General features: G+C 42.4%; 2 protein-coding genes across 5 annotated transcripts in view; both read right to left on the bottom strand.

Annotated features, from left to right (window-relative positions):
- LOC118893338 (protocadherin alpha-C2) overlaps window positions 1-24,651 on the bottom strand; it is a 159,698-nt gene that overhangs the window by 117,412 nt on the left and 17,635 nt on the right. The window contains exon 1 of one of the 4 annotated variants that reach the window (XM_036848774.1): window positions 13,490-15,904. The exons of 2 other annotated variants lie outside the window; for them this stretch is intronic. In XM_036848774.1, the coding sequence (XP_036704669.1) occupies window positions 13,490-15,904 (2,415 nt within the window). Of the gene's footprint in view, window positions 1-6,160; window positions 8,632-13,489; window positions 15,905-24,651 lie in introns of those variants that run through there. One more of the 4 variants, XM_036848776.1, reaches the window with a different exon arrangement.
- LOC118891944 (protocadherin alpha-5-like) lies at window positions 18,462-22,664 on the bottom strand. The gene is given in 5 exon segments (XM_036845853.1): window positions 18,462-18,565; window positions 20,280-21,671; window positions 21,674-21,749; window positions 21,751-22,241; window positions 22,244-22,664. Coding segments are annotated over 5 exon segments (2,484 nt in total).

The following is a 24,651-nucleotide window of genomic DNA, read 5'->3' as shown; positions in this document are numbered from 1 at the left end:
GCGCGCGCCACCCGCCGCCGGCTGCAGCTCGTACGACAGCCACGCGTTGTAGCCCGAGTCCGCGTCCACCGCGCGCACCTTCGCCACCACGTGGCCCGCGCCCACCGACCGAGCCACCCGCTGGCTCAGCGCGCCCGCCCCGCCGCCCGGCCCGGGCAGCAGCAGCGCGGGCGCGTTGTCGTTCTCGTCCAGCACGAACACCTGCAGCGTCACGTTGCTGCCCAGAGGCGGCACGCCCGCGTCGCGCGCGCTCACCTGGAATTGCAGCAGCTCCAGCTCCTCGTGGTCCAGCGGCTGCAGCGCGTACACCTTGCCGCTCTCCGCGTGCACCGACACGTAGCTCGACAGCGCTCGCTCGCCCACCCGCCGCTCCACCAGCGAGTAGGACACCAGCGCGTTCTCCTGCGCGTCCGCGTCCCGCGCCGACACCGTGAAGATGTGGCAGCCGGGCGGGTTGTTCTCCTTCACCAACACCGTGTACTCGGGCTGCGCGAACGCGGGCGCGTTGTCGTTCACGTCGGCCACCTCCACGGACACGCTGGCTGTGGCCGACAGCGAAGGCAAGCCCCCGTCCCTCGCGGTCACCACCACCTCATAGTTCTCCAAGCTCTCGCGGTCCAGGGCGCTGTCCAGCACCAGCGAATAGTAATTCTTGAAGGTGGACACCAGTTTGAAGGGGACATGAGGTGTTAGTGAGCAGGTCACCTGCCCGTTGGCGCCAGAGTCACGGTCGGACACGCTGATTAAGGCGATGACGGTGCCCACCTGAGCGTCCTCTCGCACTGGGAGAGCCAAAGAAGTGACAACCACCTCAGGTGAATTATCATTTTCATCCAGGATTTCCACTAGGACAGTGCAGTGACCAACCATAGGTGGGTTTCCTTTATCTGTAACATCTACATGAATTTCATAAGTATTACTATCCTCAAAGTCAATAGGATCATTTACTCTTATTTCTCCTGTGATTTCATTCATTAGAAATTTCCTTCTTGTGCTGGGTGGGACCAAAGAGCTAAACGAATATATTATTTCCTTATTTATCCCTTCATCCACATCAGAAGCATTTAGCCATATGACTAATGTTTGGTTCGCTGAATTTTCATACATCTTAACTTCATAAACGGATCGGTCAAATAGAGGTGCGTTATCATTGGCGTCTAACACCAGGATCAGCAGAGTAACAAATCCCATCAGTTCAGGTTTGCCTCCATCAGTTGCCGTTAATAACAACTGAAGCTGAGGATTTTCTTCACGATCCAGCAGTTTTCGTAGAACAAGCACTGGAAATTTGCCTTTGTCCTTTTTGTTTATAATATCAAGAGTGAAAAAGTCATTTGGACTGAGTCTGTAAGTAAGCATTGCGTTCTCTCCAATATCCGCATCAGATGCGCCTTCTAGAGGAAATCGAGAGTCAAGCGGTCGAGATTCGTAAATTGAGAGCTTTTGTTCTGAGACAGAGAAGACCGGCGGGTTGTCATTAACGTCCTTCACCTCCACCTCCACGTGAAACACCTGCAGCGGCCGGTCCACGATCACCTCCAGGTGGATGCTGCACTCCTCGCTCCGCCCGCACAGCTCCTCCCGGTCGATCCGAGAATTCACAAACAAAATGCCATTCTGCAGATTTACCTCCAGAAGGTCCCCGCGGCCTTTGGATGCCACCCGGAACAGACGCGGCACCAGCTCCGCCAGCTCCAGCCCCAGGTCCTGGGCGATGCGGCCCACGAAGGTGCCGTGTTTGGCTTCCTCCGAGAGCGAGTAATGGACCTGGCTGCGCCCAGTCTCCCAGGCTACAATGAGCAGAAACGAGAGAAGCAGGCGCTGGGTTCTCTGCCTGATAGGTCTGTAGACCAACATCATAACTTTCTCCTGTTTTATAAATCAGTGACTCGGCGTCCAGAACACACCCACCGCTCCGAATTTTTCTATTCGATTTCTTGCATCCAATTTTCTTGAAATGGCTGAGATCTCCGAATGTAGCTCTTTCCTAGTCCTTGAGAAACAGGATCATGCCTTTGTTCTGAAAAGCCATTTTGTGGAAGACAGCGACATCCGGTGGCTTAATGTGTAAGTACAATTCCATGAGTTTAACAACTCTTGTTCCTATCTTTTCATTCTATTTTCACATCTTTGGGTCTCTATGGACTTTCAAAGACTCACATTACGTTTCTTTTGTATATAATAATAATCATTGTCGATACGTAGTGCAGCGTTTTTCTTGAGTGGAAAATCACAGAGAAGTAATTCCTTCCCTAACCATGATTGTCTTTAGCTGAATTTGAAAACACCCTTAATATTTGTATAATACTGAGTGTACTAGCATTTTGTTGGATAACAAATTTAAGTCTCTTCAACTTCTAAACCTTAATTCACTTCTCCTTGTCATTACTTTGATATTAAATAAACCTTAGACACTAATCTCAAGCATCAGTTCTCTGTGAGGTATTTGCAACTTCTAAATGCCAATCATCACTAGAATGTAGAGAGATCACAGGCTTCAACATCAGAAATTCCTCTCTTCTGATTCCTAGTCTCCAACTTACTAGTTGTGTGACTTGGGGAAAATAATTTAACCTCTCTCTGTCTCAGTTTTCACTTTCATAACATTCATAACATATTAATAATAATATGGTGGTTGCATGAATTACGATATATTAAGAGCTTAGTATAATACCTCAAGGAGAGTGAGTGCTTCATAAATGGAAGTTATTCTCAGGGCTCACTTTAGCCACATTAGTTTCATAATGCTCAAGACCAAAATTGGCTCTTTGGATAAAATGATTACCTATAGAATGGTGTCACCCTATAAAGCCTTTACATATTGCTGCTGCACAGGCTGAGTGGTGTTCCTGTCTTTAAGAAGACAGAAAAGTGCTTTTATTGAGAAATTAGTTATAAGGGGGAAATTTCACTTTTTTACACACATCTTACATGGGCAAAAAGAATCTTAATTGTGATTCAAAATAAAATAATTAAAAATTTATTATTTCCACTTTCAGAGACAACTAATTTCATCTTTGTTATTTTTATGTTTTTCAAATACCCCAAATATACAGTTTTGGCATTATCTAATAATTTTATAAGTGTCAATAAAGTTTTTCATCACCTGCAGTAAAAATATTTTCTCTCAAAATTCTTGGAATCAAATATTCAGTAACTGAAATTCTCCATTAATATATCTATGGTGGACTTCCTGGGCGGTCCAGTGGTTAAGACTCCGCGCTTACAGTGAAGGGGGCATGGGTTCAATCCCTGGTCGGGGAACTAAGATCCTGTATGCCTCACGGTGCAGGCAATATACTATATGCTACTGATAAAAGTTGAAGTTTCTCTTTTTCCAAAAAAAGGAAAACTTACTGATAGGAGGTTTTGTCTTATCCAAAGATTAATTTCTTACTTTAATGATTTTTTTAAAGAAATCAATAATTTTGAGCTCTGAAAAATAGAACATTTATAGAATAAATAAGAAAATTTACAGGAATGAGGGTCACTTGATTCATCGATGTATGTGTGCTTCTAACTTCTGTTTTTATACTTCTCTACTCCTTTAGAATGATTCTAGGGTCAAAATCTATTCATATTCTGATTTTAAGGGTTACTTTTCTTATAAAGCATGAATTAAAATGTAATGAGTTAATCTATCCACCCACAATAGCAATGTTCAGTGTAAGCTACTATCTGGAGTCTAAAAATAAGTTTATCATTGATTAATCATCTCAACACAAGGTAATGATATAAACTAAATTCCATTGCTGTTAATGAGCATTTTTAACCAGGTAATAACATAAATGTCCCAATGCAAATCTCCAATAATGAATGAAAAGTAGTGTAGTTAAATTATATCCTGTCAAATAATAGGAACTTGCTTTGCCAAGCAACTCAATAGGGCTATAGTCTCTAAAATTTCAGTTGGATAAGAATCACCTGGAATGCTTGTTAAAATGCAAATTTGCCAATATTACTTATTTCAGAAACTTGAGGTGGTGTCTGGGAAGCAGAATGTTCAATAAGGACTCCAGATATTGCTAAAGCAGTTAGCATTGTCAGGCCTGAGGATAGGCTGACCATAAAAACCAGTTTGCCTGGAATATGCTCTATATTTGTCTGTGGTCTTGTATACATTTGTATAGTGCCCCTTTCACTCTCAAAAGTGTCTGAGATCGAGTCATAACTTAGTTAGCCCTATCTAGAAACTACAGTTAACAGACTGGCATAGGGGAGCTTCATTATTGGTCTCATGATTCTGGCTTGAATTGAGCAATGAAGTGTCTTCCAAGCTCTCACCTCTCTATTTTGGACTTCCCAGCTGTTTTTAATCCTGAATTTCCTGAATCCCAGCGTGCTCATGCTTCCTGATGACCCAAAAGATAAATTCATTACTAAGATGTTCACTGATCTTCTGAAAATTTGCATACAATGATAGCCCATATTCTGGGAGAGAATAAAGATTAGTATAAGGGACTATATTACCAATTATATCAATGCAGCCATCAATGATAAAGAGTAAAATTTGTAATTATAGAATATGTAGTAAGTACTTAATGAATAATACTAGCTCTAAGATACTAGAGGAATGGTGGCAGTTTTTGCGGGGGAAGCAAATGACATTTCTAGCATCCCTCAATCCATATAACATAATCAAATACCTGGGCCCAAGTACAAGTGGCATATGGAACCTGAAAAAGTACAAGGACAGAGATATTTGAAGGTATAAGTCTGGATTTAAGGTGAGTTGTGCCAACAGACATAGACAGGTTTTATGACAAGAGTTCAGAGAATATTCAAGTTTTGCAAGAAATAAAATGGGAAAAAATAGATTGCTTTGTAGCATAAACCAAAATGTGTCCTTTGGAGAGAAACAAAGTACTGAAATATTTAAGTGATTTTTACTTGCATGTGCCTTGTTATATTGTGGCTCTATTCTCAAGTCCACTCTGATTTGCTCTGTTGAGTTTTCAATTAAGAAATGCCTTGTAAAATACCTGACATCATAAAAAATAAAATAAAACCCCTGAGTAGAAATATAAAACACATTACAAAAATGCAATGTAAGTATAAAGGAAGTTTTTAAGATATAAATTAGAAAACAAAATGAATGCTTGGACTAAAGATAGAGTGTGGAGAACCACCAATTTGAAACTTGCAAACCATAATCCAGGAAATGTAAGTTTAGCATGTAGTGACTTTAAAGGTGCACAATCTCATCTCCAGATTTCTGTCTTTTGGAATACTGAGAGACAAAGTAAATCCTCATGTAAACTGGTTAAGTTCCAGACAACAATTTCAAGAGAATTCAAAGTGTGAAATATGGGTATATCTTTAATGCCCCAGCATTACATTACTAACAGAAAATTTCATAAAAGGAGAAAGTCTTCTTCAGGAAAGAAAGTACCTTTCAGGAAGTATTTTCTTCAATATCAGATAAAACATGAATTTCAAAAAAATTTCTACGTGTAGAAAAGATTCTCAATCAACATTTTCTTATGATCTACACTGTCAGACAATGTATAGAAACATATTTTGAACAAGTGGGAATAAGAGTTATATTTGAAACAGTTATTGTCAAAATTAAATTCCTAAAGTAAAGCAACTGTTTTCTAGGTATATTGGAAGTTACTTATTGAAGTTACAGACACTAACTAGTGCTGACCGCCATGTCTCCAGAAAGGTAGGAAACTATAAGTTAACAAGGTAACAGTTACTGCATATATCTGCTATGGGGTTGCTTAAAAACAATATAATTAGGCTAAACTACCATGCTTACTTTAGAAATAAATTATCATTTGACAGAGTGGTGTTGCAGTTAACTTAATGTGTAATGACTAAATTTGTTTTCACCTAATAGTTTTCAGGTACGGTGGCAGCAATTCCTATTAATCAGGAATTCAATATGACTCCCACAACAGGTTTTAAATAAAATGGATTCAGCCCTAATAAATGTCTGTTCAGTGTATGGTTTATAACGATTCTCAACTGGAAGTCGAAGCAAAAGTCAGTAACAAAGTTAAGGTTCACCCTCCGGAAATAAAATTAAACATACTGGCAGAACTAGAAAAACATGGATAAAAACTATTTAAAAGTATCTTATAGGATAATTAAAATATTTTTTGAAGACTAAATGAATACATACATAAACAAATAAAATATTAGAGCAACCCACCTTCCCAGAGGAGTCCAAAGAAGCTTGTGGATCTCCAGTTGCATCTATAGATCCAGGACACGGAGGTAGGCTGGGGCTAAAGGCCATGAGATCTGCCTTGGGCGGCCCCTCCCCAGAGCACACCCGCTGCCGCCTCTGCTGCGAGTAAGACCAGCTCCCCACCGCGCTGGAGCACACCAGCGTGGGCTTCCCGGGCCCGCACGCGCCCTCGCTGGGCGGCGCCGAGCACCGCAGCGCCGTGTACAGCAGCAGCGTGAGCACCAACAGGCTGGACACCGCGCAGATGGCGATGATCAGGTACACGTTCACATCCACCAGAGCGGCCTCCGCGCCAGCGGCGCCCGTCGACGCCCGCGAAGAGGCCTTGGGCGCCTGGCCGCTGTCCTCCAGCGACAGCAGCACGGTGGCCGTGGCCGTCAGCGCCGGCTCGCCGTGGTCCTTCACCAGCACCAGCAGGCGCTGGCGCGGCGCGTCCGCCTCGTCCAGGGCGCGCGTCGTGCTGATCTCGCCCGTGTACAGCCCCACGCGGAACGGGCTGCGCGCGCCACCCGCCGCCGGCTGCAGCTCGTACGACAGCCACGCGTTGTAGCCCGAGTCCGCGTCCACCGCGCGCACCTTCGCCACCACGTGGCCCGCGCCCACCGACCGAGCCACCCGCTGGCTCAGCGCGCCCGCCCTGCCGCCCGGCCCGGGCAGCAGCAGCGCGGGCGCGTTGTCGTTCTCGTCCAGCACGAACACCTGCAGCGTCACGTTGCTGCCCAGAGGCGGCACGCCCGCGTCGCGCGCGCTCACCTGGAACTGCAGCAGCTCCAGCTCCTCGTGGTCCAGCGGCTGCAGCGCGTACACCTTGCCGCTCTCCGCGTGCACCGACACGTAGCTCGACAGCGCTCGCTCGCCCACCCGCCGCTCCACCAGCGAGTAGGACACCAGCGCGTTCTCCTGCGCGTCCGCGTCCCGCGCCGACACCGTGAAGATGTGGCAGCCGGGCGGGTTGTTCTCCTTCACCAACACCGTGTACTCGGGCTGCGCGAACGCGGGCGCGTTGTCGTTCACGTCGGCCACCTCCACGGACACGCTGGCTGTGGCCGACAGCGAAGGCGAGCCCCCGTCCCTCGCGGTCACCACCACTTTATAGTTCGCCACCCTCTCGCGGTCCAGGGCGCTGTCCAGCACCAGCGAATAGTAATTCTTGAAGGTGGACACCAGTTTGAAGGGGACATGAGGCGTCAGGGAACAGGTCACCTGTCCATTTGCACCTTCGTCTCGGTCAATAACGCTGATCAGGGCAATGATTGTCCCCAGCTGTGCGTCCTCTTTGACAGGGAGCCAGAGCGTTTTGATAATCAACTCTGGAGCAAAGTCATTAGTGTCCACAACTTCCACAAGAACTGTACAGTGACCAGCCAGGGGTGGGAGGCCTTTATCTATCGCCTCTACTGGAATTTTGTAGGCTTTACTTTCTTCAAAATCTATATGTCCTATTGCTATAATCTTCCCATTTAGAGGGTCTATGTAGAACTTAAATTTTATATCTGGAGAAACGTCACTAGAGAATGAGTAAATAATATCCCCATTCAAGCCTTCGTCTAAATCTGAGGCGTTAAGTTTAATTACGAACGTTGCATTAGGAACGTTTTCTGGTAATTTCACCGCATAGAGTGTTCTGTCGAAAGCTGGGGCGTTGTCATTGGCGTCCAGCACTTTGACGAGTAACTGAACTGTGCCAGTCAGCTCAGGTTTGCCTCTGTCAGTGGCCGTGAGCACTAAATGAAGTTCCGGAGATTCTTCCCTGTCTAAAGGTTTTCGTAATACAAGTCCCAGAGGCTTTACCTGTTGGTCCGTGGTTGGTACGTCCAGAGAGAAATACTCATTGGAGCTCAGCCTGTAAGTCAACAGAGCGTTCTCCCCGATATCTGCATCGGAGGCGCCCTCTAGTGGAAACCGAGAGTCAAGCGGCCTGGATTCCGCGATAAACAGATTCCTTTGTGTTCCGGGGAACACAGGAGGATTGTCGTTAATGTCCTTCACCTCCACTTCCACATGGAACACCTGCAGCGGCCGGTCCACGATCACCTCCAGGTGGATGCTGCACTCCGCGCTCCGCCCGCACAGCTCCTCCCGGTCGATCCGAGAATTCACAAACAAAATGCCATTCTGCAGATTTACCTCCAGAAGGTCTCCGCGGCCTTTGGAATCCAACTGGAACAAGCGGGGCACCAGCTCCGCCAGCTCCAGCCTTAGGTCCTGGGCGATGTGGCCCACGAAAGTGCCATGTTTGGCCTCCTCCAGGACTGAGTAGTGGACCTGGCTGCTCCCGGTCTCCCAGGCTGTGAGAATGATAATCAGTAGCAGTAGATCCCGGTCCCCTTGGTCGCCTCGACTTGAGTACAACATTTCAAACACTCGAGGTTTTTTATAGTTAGCGAAAAAATTTTCAAAACTAGGGGAAATCTTCTGATTCCTTCAGTCCCATCCTGCTGTGTTCGTCACTGTTCTGCCCTAGGAGACTATAAAAGACCGGAGCGTCTTTCCAAAGCCTAAAAGATGGCTTTGAATCAGAGAATTTCTCAGCCGAGAGTGACATCACGTGGCCCCAAAAGTAAGTACATGTTTTATGAATAAACATTTCACCATTATCCTGCAAAGTCTTGTTTCATTCTCTGAATTTTTTCTTAATCGTTGATGAAATAGAGAACGACATTTCTCTTGTTGGAAGCATTCTAGTGAAATAAATGCGGCTAAATGTTTAGTATAAACCAAAACTGTGGCTTTCTGTTACCTGAGGAAACTAAACTCTCCACACAATTTAAAAATAATCACAGAAATGAAGTGAGAATAAAAATGATCAGTTAAACAACCAGGGGTTTTAAATTGGAAAATTCTTTTGTTCTGTAATTCAGGATCTCCCACATACGTAGACTTAAGGATTCTGCCTAGAAGAATTCGATGACTCACTGTTCCTAGGGTCTCTAGGAGACCAGAAATCTACTGATGAAAAAGAAACTTGCTCATGTGTGAAAAAAATAAATCTAGAAAACTGAGCAACAAATTGAGGTATTTTCTTAAGTAATTTTATGAATTGAATATATGTAAAATATTTTAATATAAGAATTTGCTTTAATATATTTTGTAGGGAGAAACTAGTCTATACTTTTCTCTTTATTAGAATTAATGTGATTTCTTTTCAGAAATGTGTTGCATTCCTATATGTATATAGTTGCATTTTTCCAAGCCTTAATACTTATGAATATCTTTTTACAATCCCCAATATAGTTTACATTATGTCTTTTCATAATACATAATACATACATTTTAATTTCATTATTGTTCATCCTTAGGATAATTTCTGTTTTTAAAGTTATGCTTGGGATTTTTCCTTCTTAGTATCTATTTAACAAGAAAAGCTCATTTGTGAACTACTCTCATTCTAAACTGCAAGTAGATTAATTACATCTAGATTTTAGTGCTTTTCAAGAGCAAAGGCAAAATTATCAGTTTTTGGTACCATTAATGCTCCTGTATATCTATCTTTTCTTTCATATTCTTACAGCTACCTGCCTAAGAAACATTTTTAACTAATTGCTGCTATCCTTAATTATTGCAGTAGCTTCCTAGATTGTCTTTCCATCCAATCTTCTGAAACATGGTGTTGACTTTTTTTGCTCAAGATCTTTTGATAGTTCCCAATTTACTTCTGAAGAATCCAAATTCTTTAATCTGCTACTCAAAGTTACTTAGTCTAGTACTCAGAATCAAGAGATATTTTCATATTACTTTTTCTGACTTTATTCTATGTGAACCATATGTTTTAACCACAGTGGACTATTCCATGTTTCCAGTCATACAGAGGCTTTTGTGTGTCTTCAGGTTTGCTTAATTTTCTCCTTCACAGAAGTATTCATTATTCTCAATATTCTCTCAGGGTAACTTACCCTTTTAAAAACCATTGAAAACACCATGCCCCTTCAAGTGTTCCTTCAGAAAGACAAATAGGGAGTGATTTTCTTACAACCCCAGCTTTGCTTTTGGGCCTGTTATAATATCTTGTCTTTCATTGTATGACCCATATATTTATTTTATCTCAAACGTTTTGATGTCAGAGGCTGGGTTTTGATAATTCAGTGGTCCCTGGCATGCTAACATGGTCTTGGAATCACCTAAGGGTCCTACTAATGATTAATGAAGACTGATGACTATATTTTAAAAGTTATTCTATATCACTTTCTATATAAATGGTCTACTTCCATGGTTAATAGGCAGTAACTACTACTAACTTTTAAATCATCATAAAACATACTGTGTACTTATTTTTGAGGAAGAGAAAACACCATTAATGGAAAAGAACAAAGATTTCAAACACCTACTCAGATCTCTAAATGATCTGAAGCAACTTATAAGTATGAAAAAAGACATCACTGTCAACACAAGATAGTCTAAACTTTCCTTGAGGAGACTTTATCTAAATAAATTTCTAGATTCCAAAAGGTTTTCCACATCCACAATGGTAACTGGACTTCCCAAAACCGGTGAAACTGACATTTAGATGAGTTTTTTAATTCTATCACAAAGAATTCAGAATATTGACACATTGTAGGTTAACCTGAAAATAACTTCACAAAAGATAACTTTTACATAAAATAAGAGTAATATAGAAGGCCATAATGACTTTCTAACATTTTAGTTTTTCTTTTTCGAGTTATTAACTCCTTGAACTCTTTTGAATAATAACTACATTTTGTTATGCACATAGTATTTGACAGACATTTTATAAACAACTTTATAAATATTAACTTGATACAAAAATTCTATACAAAAATTCTATGCAATAGAATTCATATTCATCATGCGTAGAATGTGAAACCAAGGAACTGAAATAACAAATGCTTTATCAAAGGCTGTATGAACAAAAACTGGTAGAGGTGGAGTTTTAACCCAGGAAGCTCCAGAATCCACAGTATTTAATAACTGAGCTCTGGTACCTTTCAATTTATGAAATATTTAATAGCTAAAATCATTACCATTCACCTGAAACTAATACAAAATTGTTAATCAACTATATACTCCCATATAAAATAAAAAGTTAAAAATAAACAAATAAAACCATTAACATAGATAGAAGAGTGCAAAGTATTAAAATACAGATTAGATTTTGACTCCATCTTTGCGATAAGCACACCCCTAAAATGAAATTCGAATATCAATTAGAGAGTTGTAGGAACACAGAACTAAAATTATCGAAATGATGAGAGTTGTCAAATAAATGGTAGGTGATGGAAAGTGTCTTGTTTCTAATTAAGGAATTTTTAAAAACCAATTAAACATTTAGGAGAATTGAGTAATTAAAGTTATATCCAAGAATCAGGTAGGCATAGACAGAATAGAAAATCTAAGTGTACCATCACTTTCACAAGGGAGAAACTCCACATTTGATCCAAACAGTAAAGATAAGCATATTTTAAAAATACACAGCCATTAAAGTTAAGGACTAAAATTAAAATTATTTCTTTCATGTAATGTGCTTTTAATAGCCAAATAAAATTTAGGCACTGAAGGTATTGTGAGAAATATAAAATAAGCCACAAAATAATACTGGTTTCAGGTTACTTACAGGTGAGCAAAGGAAATAAAATGTCATATATTGCTGGTCATAAATGTTAAAGAAATTAAGAAATACATTAATAACAAATTAAGAATTGAGTGTTGCAGAAACCATTCATTCCATTCCATTAAGTTCCACCTTTCTCTCCAAAGGAATATGCTTAAAATCTATGACCAACTAACATCAAGGCAGGTCAAACAGTTACAAGAAGCAAAGATTAAAAAAAGACAAGAAGGGGCTTCCCTGGTGATGCAGTGGTTGAGAATCCGCCTGCCAACGCAGGGGACACGGGTTCGAGCCCTGGTCTGGGAAGATCCCACATGCCGCGGAGCAACTGGGCCCATGAGCCACAACTACTGAGCTTGCGCGTCTGGAGCCTGTGCTCCGCAACAAGAGAGGCCACGATAGTGAGAGGTCCGCGCACCGCGATGAAGAGTGGCCCCCACTTGCCGCAACTAGAGAGAGCCCTCCCACAGAAACGAAGACCCAACACAGCCAAAAATAAATAAATAAATTTTTTTAAAAAAAGACAAGAAGAATAAAAAAATGAAAAGATTAAAAAAATAATAATAAACTTTCTTGGACTCTCAAAGTTTTACTGTACAAAACTAAAAACGTTAACTTGAATTAATGAGTCCTAATCATCCTGCATATTCTGTGTAATAAAGATTTATAAATTAATCATTTGAACAGCAAGAATGGAATTAATAGTTTTTCTAATCAAATTATTTTTCTAAATCATATATAAAATATGTTTAAATGTGAAATATTTTTCCATAATATTCCAACTCATCTACAAAGGGCTGATAGTATTTTCCTCAATATTAATCATTAGAGGTAAGAAGATTTTTATCAGATTAAAAGAAATGAGTTACTATACATAGATCCTCCAAAAATGTTGTTATTGACGTGACTGTAAAAAAGTATCTGATAATAAAGCACATATCTTGAAATAGTACAATGTTCTGTTTGATATTCTGTTGAAAGGAATATTAAATATTTGTTCACTTTTGATTTTATTTTTATCTGGTCTATAATAAATTTGGTAAGAATATGAAAACATGCAAATTTTGAAGAGAAATTATTATTCTGTACTTTATTACTAAACTGCTTAAAATACCAATAAACACTATATACATGTAGTATATACAGTAATATGTTTCTCTATACCTATGTAACAGACCCTAAGAGAGAGAAGAAAATAAAATGGATGGGCTCTGATCTTAAAGTAAAAGTAATCGCCAGAAAATATGTAAATATTATCAAAACATAGTATATGAAGTAAGGTTAAAACTACATACAATGAAAAATAAACACTATTTGGAGGAATGTATATAAACTGGTTGTTGTTAGGGTTCAGAAAGTTAGGTATTACAAAGAATAAAATCGTATTCAGTAAGAAGAAATTTATCCAAGAAAAATTTGAATTTGAGTAGAAACCCAACACATGGAGAATGGTTAATGTCTGATGGCACTGAGAAACAGCGATTAAATTCGCCATATACACGTGTATCAAATCATCACGTTTTATACCTTAAACATACTCAATGTTATTCACCAAATATATCGCAATAAATCTGGAGGAAAAAACGATTAATTTTAAATATTTTTAAACCACAGTAACGTTTGAATACTGAAGTGTGAAAACGTGCTATATATTAAAAAAAATAAATGTGAAATACTATAAAATTTCGTCTTAAATATTTTAATATCAGTATAAATGGACCTACCTCCGTGCAATGATCAACATCTTGCAGTTTGCCCGCGTTCTCTGAACCTGGGAACGGAGGCAGGCTGGGGCTGAAGGCCATGAGGTCTGCCTTGGGCGGCCCCTCCCCAGAGCACACCCTCTGCCGCCTCTGCTGCGAGTAAGACCAGCTCCCCACCGCGCTGGAGCACACCAGCGTGGGCTTCCCGGGCCCGCACGCGCCCTCGCTGGGCGGCGCCGAGCACCGCAGCGCCGTGTACAGCAGCAGCGTGAGCACCAACAGGCTGGACACCGCGCAGATGGCGATGATCAGGTACACGTTCACATCCACCAGAGCGGCCTCCGCGCCAGCGGCGCCCGTCGACGCCCGCGAAGAGGCCTTGGGCGCCTGGCCGCTGTCCTCCAGCGACAGCAGCACGGTGGCCGTGGCCGTCAGCGCCGGCTCGCCGTGGTCCTTCACCAGCACCAGCAGGCGCTGGCGCGGCGCGTCCGCCTCGTCCAGGGCGCGCGTCGTGCTGATCTCGCCCGTGTACAGCCCCACGCGGAACGGGCTGCGCGCGCCACCCGCCGCCGGCTGCAGCTCGTACGACAGCCACGCGTTGTAGCCCGAGTCCGCGTCCACCGCGCGCACCTTCGCCACCACGTGGCCCGCGCCCACCGACCGAGCCACCCGCTGGCTCAGAGCGCCCGCCCCGCCGCCCGGCCCGGGCAGCAGCAGCGCGGGCGCGTTGTCGTTCTCGTCCAGCACGAACACCTGCAGCGTCACGTTGCTGCCCAGAGGCGGCACGCCCGCGTCGCGCGCGCTCACCTGGAACTGCAGCAGCTCCAGCTCCTCGTGGTCCAGCGGCTGCAGCGCGTACACCTTGCCGCTCTCCGCGTGCACCGACACGTAGCTCGACAGCGCTCGCTCGCCCACCCGCCGCTCCACCAGCGAGTAGGACACCAGCGCGTTCTCCTGCGCGTCCGCGTCCCGCGCCGACACCGTGAAGATGTGGCAGCCGGGCGGGTTGTTCTCCTTCACCAACACCGTGTACTCGGGCTGCGCGAACGCGGGCGCGTTGTCGTTCACATCGGACACCTCCACGGACACGCTGGCTGTGGCCGACAGGGAAGGCGAGCCCCCGTCCCGCGCTGTAATCACCACCTCATAGTTCGCCACACTCTCGCGATCCAAGGCGCTGTCCAGAACCAATGAATAGTAATTCTTGAAGGTGGACACTAGTTTGAAGGGAACATGGGGCGTCAGAGAGCAGGTCACCTGCCCGTTGGCACCTGAGTCGAGATCGGACACGCTAATTAGGGCAATGACAGTGCCGAAATGAGCGTCCTCTCGGACAGGCAAGGATAAGGAAGTCAGTGCAATCTGAGGAACATTATCATTTTTATCCAAAACTTTCACCAAGATGGTGCAATGACCAGCCATGGGAGGGTGGCCTTTGTCTGTCGCATCAATACGGATTTTGTATAAATTTATATTTTCAAAATCTAAATTCCCTTGAATTACTATTTCTCCAGTATTTGGATCTATTCTAAACTGGTTACTAACCATGGGTGGAACAAGACTATTAAAAGAGTATGAAAACTCCCCATTCGCTCCTTCATCCCTATCAGAAGCATTCAGTCTCATAACTATTGTTCCGTTATCTGAGTTTTCAAATATTTTTGCTTCATACTCAGACTGTCCAAAACTGGGAGCATTGTCATTCACATCCAGTACGGTGACCAGCAGCTGAACAGTGGCAGTGAGCTCAGGTTTGCCTTGGTCAGTGGCCATGAGGAATAAGTTATGTTCAGGCGCTTCCTCTCTGTCCAACGATTTCCTTAACACGAGCGCAATTTGTGTAGTGTCATCACTGTTTGTTTTCACATCTAACGCGAAGTTTTCGTTTGAACTGAGCTTGTAGGTTAAGACAGAATTTGAGCCCACATCTGCATCCGACGCGCCCTCTAGTGGAAACAACGAATCTGGCAGCCTAGATTCGTAAATCAACACTCTTTGTTCCTTTACCGGGAACACAGGCGGGTTGTCGTTAATGTCCTTCACCTCCACTTCCACATGGAACACCTGCAGCGGCCGGTCCACGATCACCTCCAGGTGGATACTGCACTCCGCGCTCCGCCCGCACAGCTCCTCCCGGTCGATCCGAGAATTCACAAACAAAATGCCATTCTGCAGATTTACCTCCAGAAGGTCCCCGCGGCCTTTGGACGCCACCCGGAACAGACGCGGCACCAGCTCCGTCAGCTCCAGCCCCAGGTCCTGGGCGATGCGGCCCACGAAGGTGCCATGTTTGGCCTCCTCGGGGACGGAGTAGTGGACCTGGCCGCTCCCGGCTTCCCAGGCTACAAGGAGTAGAAGCGAGAGAAGCAAACACGGGGATCTCAGTCGGCCTTCAGGTGTAATAAGCATTTCAAATACTTGCTGGTTTAGTTCCATCAGGAAATCTTGTCTAGGCATTAAAATGAAATATTGTATGATCCCGAGTCTGTTAATTCAGTTCTCCTGCGCCTGCCATCATTCAACACTCGTGGAAGGATGCAGTAATGGGAGCAATGGACTTGAATAACAGCTAGTGTAACTTCACGGTAGACAGCGACATCATGCGGCTCGAAAGGGTAAGAAATGAATTCACAACGAAGCTACGCTATAGTTCTTGAAATTAAAGATAGATATTTATATTACATATAAATATGCCTTATTTTAATAGTAAATCTCCTCATGTTTGTAATTTGCAGGGTCAGTTTATCTCGTCTGTTTTCTTTTATTAGTTCAGAGTAGGGTAAGCGTTCAAAATACTCATAGTGAAACAACTTTCCTCCCAATAATGTAAAAACTGTATCAACCATTTTAGAAAGCTTAAGTGTGATATGAACCAGGCTTGGGAATTAGAAGTGAAAACTATCCTACATATTTGTATAGAGAAGAAACATGTGCATGTAATTCTGTCACAAGATATACTATTATATTTTGAGAAAAGAGTGTAATTTTAAATTAGCAAATTCTACCCAAATTTTAAAAACCTTATAGATTATCAAAGTCCATTCTTTCTTTGTTCAGTGAACATCAACTACTCCTAACAATGTTTTTTAATTTAATAATGGAAGCTGAAAATTTTAGCACATATTCTTTACAACATTGCTTAATTTCTCTGCAGCTTACATTAGTCCTCCCCCTCAAAACATTTTCCTTTGCATACTTCTCCATCACTGCAAAATCTTGTGGAATTTCTACCTATTGTGCTTTGCTGCTCTGATCCTTCCACTGCTCCTAAATGACCTTATCCTTTTCTTTCTACCTCAACCTCTTATATGCTTTTATTTGTGTTCTCATCCACTTTCAACATTTCAGACAAGACTTCTATTGAAGGTATTCCCAAACTCACATCTTCCTCCTCCTTTTCAATGGTTATAATTGTCATTTTTAGCCATACATGCTGATGACTCCTAGAAAATAATTTGATTACAATTTAAAGATTATGAAGATAAATCATTAATACCCCCCAAATTCAAACCCTTAAATTCACCTTTTATTTTATGGCATGAACATTCTACATGTCACCTATATCAATTTTTTATTACTCCATCTCCCTTACCTGCCCTATTCAAAGTTGGCCTATAGTCCATCTCTTTTCACATACCACCATATTTATCTTCATGGGTACAGCTTTTATTGGATTGCACTAAACATATAAATCCCAAGATGTTAGAATCATTTCTATGTGACCTGAGATATGATCACAAGCCAACATTTCCAGTGTTATTTTCAACTACTCTCCAATATTAATTCTATTTTGCAGACAGCATAGATCACTTGCTTTCCTTCTTCCGCAATACAACCTTTGTTCAATTTTTTTAAATTACCTCCATCTTTACCTGTAAAAATGCTCCACTCATATCAAAGTCATGCCAAAATATCATCTTACCATGAATTCATCCTTAATGTCATCAACTGTAGGTAACTAAACTCTTTCTCAAAAGGAGACAATGAAAGTTATCAAAAAGAATTTTCAAACGGACACTTGCCAACACTCACCCTTCTCCAGAATTCTGATATACTTGTAAAATCCTCACAGACAACTGTAATACAAAGTACCCCCCAATATGAGAACATTTTACATAACTTGCATAACAACATCTTAAAATAACTAACCTAGATCTATCCTGATAAGTAGTAGTCCTTATCGCTTTCTATTACACTTATTTTGAGTAAACAAAGAGTTCATTTGCCAACCAATAATAAGCCCCCAAATAAAAGGTTATTTTGTTTACAGGAAGAAAAGCCTTGAAAAAGATATATTGGCCTACAGTCTTGTTAGTTGAAGGTTTTCTATAGTGGTGAAGGTATTTCATAAATTGCTGCCCTAAGTGAAGAATCTCTTTGAATATCAACTTTTAAATTAGTTAATTAAAGTATCAAATCTGTCTTTCTATTGAAGTTCCTAGCAATTTCCAGAAGGTTGATAATATAGTCCAATTAACTGGAACAGTTGCAATAATTCTATTTATTGGCTCCAAGTAGAAAATTATACAATGTTACTGAAATCATATATGCAATTTCCTTTTCATTGGCAAAGGAATATACTGGTCTCCTCATAAGAAACATCTTATATTTTTGTTTATTTATTTACTCAAATAGTTCATCTAGTCAAGGGAGAAGATTGTGTGAGAAAAAAAAGTTTAGTCAATCTATGAACATCTTCCTCCCCCAGCAAAGAAAATTCTCAGTTATAAATAAAGAGTTTATATTTCAAAACTAAATTAACTTGATTTTTTAAACTTGATTTTTAAAAAGCTGACAACTGTTAACTACAAATTTACACAGTGGTGAGAATGCCCTCTCCATTTATAGGACTCCCGCAAAGTAACGAGGTATTAGAAATGTTTAGGTAGTATGATGCAAGTGTATTTATAAAATTAAATACATGTGAGAATGCAAGAAATAGGAAAGCAATAAAAAGGGGAATTGACATTTTGTCATATGAAATGTGGAATATTTATTCCTGGCTAAACCCATATTGTTTTTTCAAGAAGTGTAGAAAAACAGTTCTCTGTATTTGAGATGGAGAGCACTCTTGCCTATAGTAGATAAAATGTACGGCTTTAAAAAAAAATGTACGGCTTTGTTGTAAAAATGGTATTGGTAAACAACAAACTTGGGGGGGTGCTGGTTATATCATAGTACAGTTTTTTAAAATCTAAAAACAAAAGGCAACAATAAATAAAAATGTTTTCTGGGCTTCCCTGGTGGCGCAGTGGTTGAGAATCTGCCTGCCAATGCAGGGGACAGGGGTTCGAGCCCTGGTCTGGGAAGATCCCACATGCCGTGGAGCAACTAGGCCCGTGAGCCACAATTACTGAGCCTGCGCGTCTGGAGCCTGTGCTCTGCAACAAGAGAGGCCGCGATAATGAGAGGCCCGCGCACTGCGATGAAGAGTGGCCCCCACTTGCCGCAACTAGAGAAAGCCCTCGCACAGAAACGAAGACCCAACACAGCCATAAAAATAAATAAATAAGGGACTTCCCTGGTGGTCCAGTGGCTAGGACTCTGTGCTCCCAATGCAGGGGGCCGGGGTTCGATCCCTGGTCGGGGAACCAGATCCCACATGCATGCCGCAACTAAGAGTCTGCATGCCGCAACTAAGAGTCTGCATGCCGCAACTAAGACCCAACTTAGCCTAAATAAAGAAATAATTATTAAAAATAAATAAATAAAATAAATAAATAAATAAATAAATAAAAATTAAACTAAAAAAAATGTTTTCTAACTCAAAAATGTTAAGATTTTCCCAACTGTGAGAATTCACGATTATTTCTCACCAATATAATAATTTGTGAATTGGAAAAGAAAAAGTAAGATAGAGAAAAACTAATCATTGTTCCACTAAATGTTGATGTTGGAGGGGGGGAATTATGACATATCTGCAAAATGGGACAACATGGGCTGGAAAAAAGAATGAAAAATCTCCTTAAGTAATATGTCATGATAGACAAATTATATTAAAAGAAGGGGGGAAGGAAAATCAACACAAATATTATGTCTTAAAATGGGAGAGGGGAGTTTATTAGTATATGAAAAATTCTCTAGAAGAATAGCCAAGAAATTGGAAAGTTTGAAATAGTCAGCAGGTATATTAAATGGCTTGATATTGGAGGTGGAATGGAAACATTTTAAAACATTTTAAATCATGTAAATGTATTTTGTATTCAAAAATGAATAAAATGAAGCCACTAGAGCTAAAATATTTTAATTACAAATATCAAATTCACCATTAGTATGCCAAGGCCAACATTTAAACAGACTTGAAAGAGTCATTCAATGCACAAATATTACTGAAAAAATTAATTCAATATGTGTAATAAAAATACTCAAATAATGGATAGTCTATGGAGAACAAAAAAGGCAAATTGACACGATGATGTTAAATATTTCTATGAAGTTACAACATGAGGCTTTGACAATAAATAATAATGCCAAGTATGTATCTTACAAGTATCTTACTACAACACTAAAATTTGAAAATTGAAACTTTCAACTAAAAATTTTATTCTGCAAATGCTTTCTATGGTCCACAGAAAACTAGTCCATTAACTCAAACCTTTAAAACCTTACAAAAAGGGGATTGTTACTGAAACACTATAGTGCAAAACAATTTTCTCCAACAAAGTAAATTTTAAGCATAACTATAAGTAAATGAATTAGTACCAAGAGAATTTATATCTAAAAGGATACAATAATTACTTATAAAGCCATAATTTAAAATAAAAAGAGAAGATAGAGAATAATATTAAATATTTCATATTAAAGACATGACGAAAAATTGCTGTAAGATTTTTGAGACTCACGGTGTCCGTAGAGATGGGACCCTGAGGCAGGCTGGGGTTGAAGGCCATGAGGTCTGCCTTGGGCGGCCCCTCCCCAGAGCACACCCGCTGCCGCCTCTGCTGCGAGTAAGACCAGCTCCCCACCACGCTGGAGCACACCAGCGTGGGCTTCCCGGGCCCGCACGCGCCCTCGCTGGGCGGCGCCGAGCACCGCAGCGCCGTGTACAGCAGCAGCGTGAGCACCAACAGGCTGGACACCGCGCAGATGGCGATGATCAGGTACACGTTCACATCCACCAGAGCGGCCTCCGCGCCAGCGGCGCCCGTCGACGCCCGCGAAGAGACCTTGGGCGCCTGGCCGCTGTCCTCCAGCGACAGCAGCACGGTGGCCGTGGCCGTCAGCGCCGGCTCGCCGTGGTCCTTCACCAGCACCAGCAGGCGCTGGCGCGGCGCGTCCGCCTCGTCCAGGGCGCGCGTCGTGCTGATCTCGCCCGTGTACAGCCCCACGCGGAACGGGCTGCGCGCGCCACCCGCCGCCGGCTGCAGCTCGTACGACAGCCACGCGTTGTAGCCCGAGTCCGCGTCCACCGCGCGCACCTTCGCCACCACGTGGCCCGCGCCCACCGACCGAGCCACCCGCTGGCTCAGAGCGCCCGCCCCGCCGCCCGGCCCGGGCAGCAGCAGCGCGGGCGCGTTGTCGTTCTCGTCCAGCACGAACACCTGCAGCGTCACGTTGCTGCCCAGAGGCGGCACGCCCGCGTCGCGCGCGCTCACCTGGAACTGCAGCAGCTCCAGCTCCTCGTGGTCCAGCGGCTGCAGCGCGTACACCTTGCCGCTCTCCGCGTGCACCGACACGTAGCTCGACAGCGCTCGCTCGCCCACCCGCCGCTCCACCAGCGAGTAGGACACCAGCGCGTTCTCCTGCGCGTCCGCGTCCCGCGCCGACACCGTGAAGATGTGGCAGCCGGGCGGGTTGTTCTCCTTCACCAACACCGTGTACTCGGGCTGCGCGAACGCGGGCGCGTTGTCGTTCACGTCGGACACCTCCACGGACACGCTGGCCGTGGTCGACAGCGAAGGCGAGCCCCGGTCCCTCGCAGTCACCACCACCTCATAGTTCGTCACACTCTCGCGATCCAAGGCGCTGTCCAGAACCAATGAATAGTAATTCTTGAAGGTGGACACCAGCCTGAAGGGAACACTGGGCGACAGGGTGCAAGTCACCTGCCCATTGGCACCGGAGTCGTGGTCTGACAGACTGATCAGGGCGATGACAGAGCCCAGTTGGGCGTCCTCTTGCACAGGCAGAGATAGGGAGGTTATGACTATCTCTGGGGTATTATCATTCTCATCCAGGATTTTCACTATCACTTTGCAGTGTCAGTTAATGGGAATGGACTTTTATCAACAGCATCAATATTAATTTCATATAAATTACAGTCTTCATAATCCAGTTTTCTTTCCCTGAACTGTTATATCCCCACTATTAGCATTGATCACAAATTTAGATTTTACGTTGTCAACAACAAGATTACTAAAGAGGTATACTATTTCCTTATTAATGCTCTCATCTGCATTTGAGGCATTCAGTTTAATAACTAATGTCCCATTCGGTGCATTTTCCAGTATTCTGACATTATAAATTGATTTATCAAATTCCGGGGCATCATCATTCGCATCCAATACATTGATCAATAACTGAACTGTACCTATTAGTTCAGGTTTTCCTCCATCAATTGCAATCAGCAATAAACGATGTTCTTGCGTTTCTTCCCTACCTACTGGTTTCTTCAAAACTAACTGTAAAAAGTTTGTTTCCTCTTCATTTGTTTTAACATCCAAGTCAAAATATTCATTAGCTTGTAACTTGTATCTCAGTTCTGCGTTTCTTCCGATATCCATATCAGATGCGCCCTCTAGCGGAAACCGAGAATCCGCTATTCTTGATTCTAAAATAGTGTTTGTTCTTGTCGCAAGAACCTTGGGGGGTTGTCATTGATGTCCTTCATCTCCACCTCCACATGGAACACCTGCAGCGGCCGGTCCACGATCACCTCCAGGTGGATGCTGCACTCCGCGCTCCGCCCGCACAGCTCCTCCCGGTCGATCCGAGAATTCACAAACAAAATGCCATTCTGCAGATTTACCTCCAGAAGGTCCCTACGGCCTTTGGATGCCACCCGGAACAGGCGCAGCACCAGCTTCGCCAGCTCCAGCCCCAGGTCCTGGGCGATGTGGCCCACGACGGTGCCGTGTTTGGCCTCCTCAGGGACCGACTAGTGCACCTGGCCTCTCCCAGCCTCCCAGGCTGCGAGGAGCAGAAGCGAGAGCAGCAGGCGCCGGGGTCCCGGACCTCTTCTCTGGGAATATACCATCGCAAATTCGTTGCAATTTTCAAATGTCTATTGCACTACCATATAGCTTTTGGAAACTTAACTCCCAATTTGATATAATTTTGTATTTGCTCACCTTTTGAGTTTCAGCAGCAGAGTGAAAAAAAATGGAGTGGCTTTTTTCCTTTCTAAGGAAAATAAGCTCTCTGTATTCCTTTGTTGCTAAAAACAAACAAACCAAAAAAACTTGTGGTTTCCAGAGCCATGATGTGGATGAAAGGGGAGTATTTTACTTTGTTATGCTTTATTTACCTTACATTCGTTAAATATTTCCCAATTTCAATGACTTATGTATTATTTTCCCTACTCTAATCAAATATATCACTAAAATTTTAACAAAATATATCAACTTTAATTAAAATATTGCAAAATCAATACTACCGAAGTTGTGATGCCCAATCTTTACTAGAATGATTTGTATTGGTCTATTCTATTTAGGGTTTGTATAATCCCTGACTTTAAAAGTTTTAGATTTTTCATTTCTTTCCATATTTAAATATTACTTACTAAAATTATTGACTTTTTCTCTACTATTTTGATGGGATGTTTGTATACTAGTCTTTATGTTACTCATAAAACAAGTTTATATTCCTATCTGCAGTATTTAATATTGGCTTTTGTTGATATTATTTTCAAAGTAACTAAAACTATTTGAATAGCATTCTTGTCTGAGTTCCATTTCGAAGTCTGATTTTCAAATTACTGAAAATCCATTTCTTTCATTTTTCTCTATATTACCTACTTACTTTTAATGTTAACTCAAAACTGTAATGTGGAAATGACACTATTTGCAAATTAGATGCATCTAGACAGGGATTTCTTCAAGTTGCTATTACTGATAAATCACAACTGAGATCAATTGTGAAAGCACATATATTTTTCATGAAAGAAATCAAAATCCTAATGTTGTTTGTGAGATATACTACTCCATAAAATTTTTGAGTTCCAGTAGAAATTAAAACATGGAAAGAAATCACACTATTTACCAGGTTAACTCTGTGCTAATTTCATCTCTTTTTAATTCTCCAGTTTATTTGCTGTATGGACTTGGACTACACTTAAAAAATACGACCAATATAAAATGGACCAATTTTTCCACTTAAAAAATAATTAGGGGCTTCCCGGGTGGTGCAATGTTTAAGAATCCGCCTGCCAATGCAGAGGACACGGGTTCGAGCCCTGGTCCGGGAAGATCCCACATGCCGCGGAGCAACTAAGCCCATGCGCCACAACTACTGAGCCTGCGCTCTAGAGCCCACGAGCCACAACTACTGAGCCCGTGTGCCACAAATACTGAAGCCCGCGCGCCTAGAGCCCATGCTCTGCAACAAGAGAGGCCACCACAATGAGAAGCCCACGCACCGCAACGAAGAGTAGCCCCCGCTGGCTGCAACTAGAGAAAGCCCACGTACAGCAATGAAGACCCAACGCAGCCAAAAATTTTAAATTTTTAAAAAAATTTAACATTCTACTTATGTATATACTCCCTAGAATTCCTTAAATATTACAAAATCTTCCTTGCTTGTGAATACAATACGGGCCAGGAGATCAATCATTGTATTACTTGGTGCTTTACATGTAAAGCATAAACTCCAAATACATTTCTTTAATTTTGGTATAAGTCATAGGTACGACTGGAAGTATTATTTTTACATCAATGTATAAAACAAATATGGAAAAATGGTACTGTAAAGACTAGCTTTGGGACTTCCCTGACAGTCCAGTGGTTAGGACTTGGCACTTTCACTGCTGTGGCCCTGGGTTCAATCCCTGGTTGCAGAACTAAGATCCCACAAGTCGGGCAGCATGGGGGTGGGATGTGGGGGAAGTTTAGATTGAAAAGAAATAAGATTAATAGAAAATACAAAGTCAATTGAAATTAATTTGCTTCTCAGTATTCAAAACAGTAATGTAAAGACATAAGATAAAGTTACTGAATTTGTTTCTGATATAATCTTTAATAGTATAT

This window comes from Balaenoptera musculus, chromosome 3 (genome assembly GCF_009873245.2).
Source record: "Balaenoptera musculus isolate JJ_BM4_2016_0621 chromosome 3, mBalMus1.pri.v3, whole genome shotgun sequence".
NCBI lineage: Eukaryota > Metazoa > Chordata > Mammalia > Artiodactyla > Balaenopteridae > Balaenoptera > Balaenoptera musculus.
The sequence above is the reverse complement of the archived record's forward strand: the minus strand, read 5'-3'. Positions and strand labels throughout refer to the sequence as shown.